The sequence below is a fragment of the Aplysia californica genome, unplaced genomic scaffold (genome assembly GCF_000002075.1).
Source record: "Aplysia californica isolate F4 #8 unplaced genomic scaffold, AplCal3.0 scaffold00039, whole genome shotgun sequence".
NCBI lineage: Eukaryota > Metazoa > Mollusca > Gastropoda > Aplysiida > Aplysiidae > Aplysia > Aplysia californica.
In genome coordinates this window covers 1,547,076-1,549,352 of record NW_004797309.1, presented here as the reverse complement: position 1 = coordinate 1,549,352, position 2,277 = coordinate 1,547,076, and the positions used below count along the sequence as shown (strand labels likewise).

The following is a 2,277-nucleotide window of genomic DNA, read 5'->3' as shown; positions in this document are numbered from 1 at the left end:
TCTCTCTCTCTCTCTCTCTCTCTCTCTCTCTCTCTCTCTCTCCATCTATCTATTCCCTTTTTTGCTCCCTCTCCCCTCTCAAAATATTATTTAAAGCAATACAACTTTTATTTTGAGAATGTTATCAACATTATGATAGAATTCGCCTGTGTTGGATAGCATGTTCATTTAAGAGTATAATAAAATTCTGTTTTCCTCACAGTTTCCTTTACCTAATATTTACTCGTAAACCCTTGCGGTTACCTTCTCGAACAGGCTGTGATATTCTGTCTGATATTCCACGAATTTACGTCTCAAAATCAAGAGCTGAACGAAGAGTAGCTGTATTAAAGGGTGACTACTCTATAAATTCGGAGTATTTTCTGTAGAAATAATATGATGCTCTCCCTTACATTACGAAGCTGCATGGGGTCACTGCGTTGTTTGCCATAAATGTCTACCCCTCCCTTCCCTAAACAAATAAAAAAATATCCCATGTTTGCTGACACACTCGCACACACAAACACACACACACGCACACACACACACACACACACACACACACACACACACACACACACAAGCCTTTACGCCGACAGGCCTTAGCTAAAGACTAATTTAATTATTTCGGTTCGAACAACCAAACCACTATTCTGTATTCCGCAGAATTAACGGACAGTGGAATATATACCTGTCGTATTGAGATGAACGGTGGCTCGGATATGGAACAAGTGTTTTTGGAAAACATAACAGCTATGGGTACGTACTATATTGTAGCGGATGCTCCTTTCTCTTAACTGTTTCAATGTAGTTATTTTAATCTTTTCAGAGGCTGTTGTCACATGGTCATTCGTCTTTCCTTGCTCATTGACGCGCCCCTGAACAATAATCATTCCCGAGGATAAGAGCAACCTACAAAACGGAGTGTGGGCCTTTGCATTAATGTCATTTTTTTCAAAGTATGGGAGAATGCAAAGTTTCTTCAACTCTTGGCATTAATGTACAGTGTAAAAAACAGTGCAGATCTACACGGTATAGCCTTTCAGTGCTTAGAGTATAGAAAAAGGACAAAAGAATGAAGGAAGAACATTGGACACACCTACACTTTAGCATAATGTTAGTGTTTTTATGTTCCACTAGGGAAACTGCGTGCCCGCCGATTTGCCCATGCCCAAAACCACTTTCGTGACTGTGTATAATACATGTATGTATAGGGGACTCTCGTGGACTAGAGGTACAGTGTTCGCCTCTCATACAACAAGTCCGGGATTCCAAACCTGACAGTCCCAATGAATTTTCCTTCCTAAAATGTTCTCTTTTCTTCTCCTTTCCTTTTCTCTAATCTGTTCTTTCAATTCCAATTTCTCCCCCTCACCCCCCCCCAACATAAGACATCCTGTGGGCTCCTCTTTCCTCTACCTCCTCCGTGCAGCCACACCCCTGATTTAAGGAAGGTAAGATTGAACATCTAGCCTTCTTGGATAAGGCGAAACATCTCGAAAGTCCCCTTGCGCATATTAAAGGTTACTTGGAGGTCCTAAAATATAAATCGATGAGAGTAGGCTTCGGACGTCATCCGGACAAAAATTAAAAATCAATTCCTATCAAAACTCAACATACTTTAGTCAGTATAAATTAATTGATTATATAATACTTGCTATAGACTTCCTTCGAAATTGGAAAGTAGTTGCCTAATGGTATGGTAAGAAAAATGGCCACATTCGTAAAAATCGGTTGCACTGCAGGTTGAAGAAACAGCAGTCGACTTCTAAGATTTAACAGGGGAACTCAAAGAAGTAGGAGACCAAAAATTATGTATAGTTGTTTAGCGTGGGTATGTTTGTATGTCTGTATATGTATATATATATATTTATATGTTACAGTAAAAATACGTACCTAGTGAATGCGCGTAATCACTGAATATTTTAGTGAATACACGTAATCCCCGTTTCACTCAGGGGTTTCACATAATCACTGAAATTTCTAGTGATTACGCGAAATCCCTAAAATTAGACCAATCATTTTACGTGTTTTTACTACTGAGCATTCAGTGAATTCACGTAATGGCCCCGCACTGGACAGGGATTACGCGTTTTCACTGAAATATTCAGTGATTACGCGTATTCACTCATTTGTGCCAGTTCCACTTGTTGGGAGAGGCGATCCCAGAAATATCCTTGGTGTCATAATTGACAAAGAAAACGATAGCCGTAAAAGCAGGTTTGTATTCCAGAAATCAGTTCGATCTGTGCCCTGAGCGTCTTCTGAACAATGACGGCATAAACACAGAACAAATAG

At 39.7% G+C, this 2,277-nt stretch overlaps 1 protein-coding gene across 2 annotated transcripts in view; it reads left to right on the top strand.

Moving 5' to 3' along the window:
- Positions 1-2,277, top strand: part of LOC101847935 (contactin-3) — a gene marked incomplete in the record, with an annotated part of 67,736 nt that overhangs the window by 54,715 nt on the left and 10,744 nt on the right. For both annotated transcript variants that reach the window (XM_005092001.3, XM_035973975.1), the window contains 1 exon segment: positions 646-738. In XM_005092001.3, the coding sequence (XP_005092058.3) occupies positions 646-738 (93 nt within the window).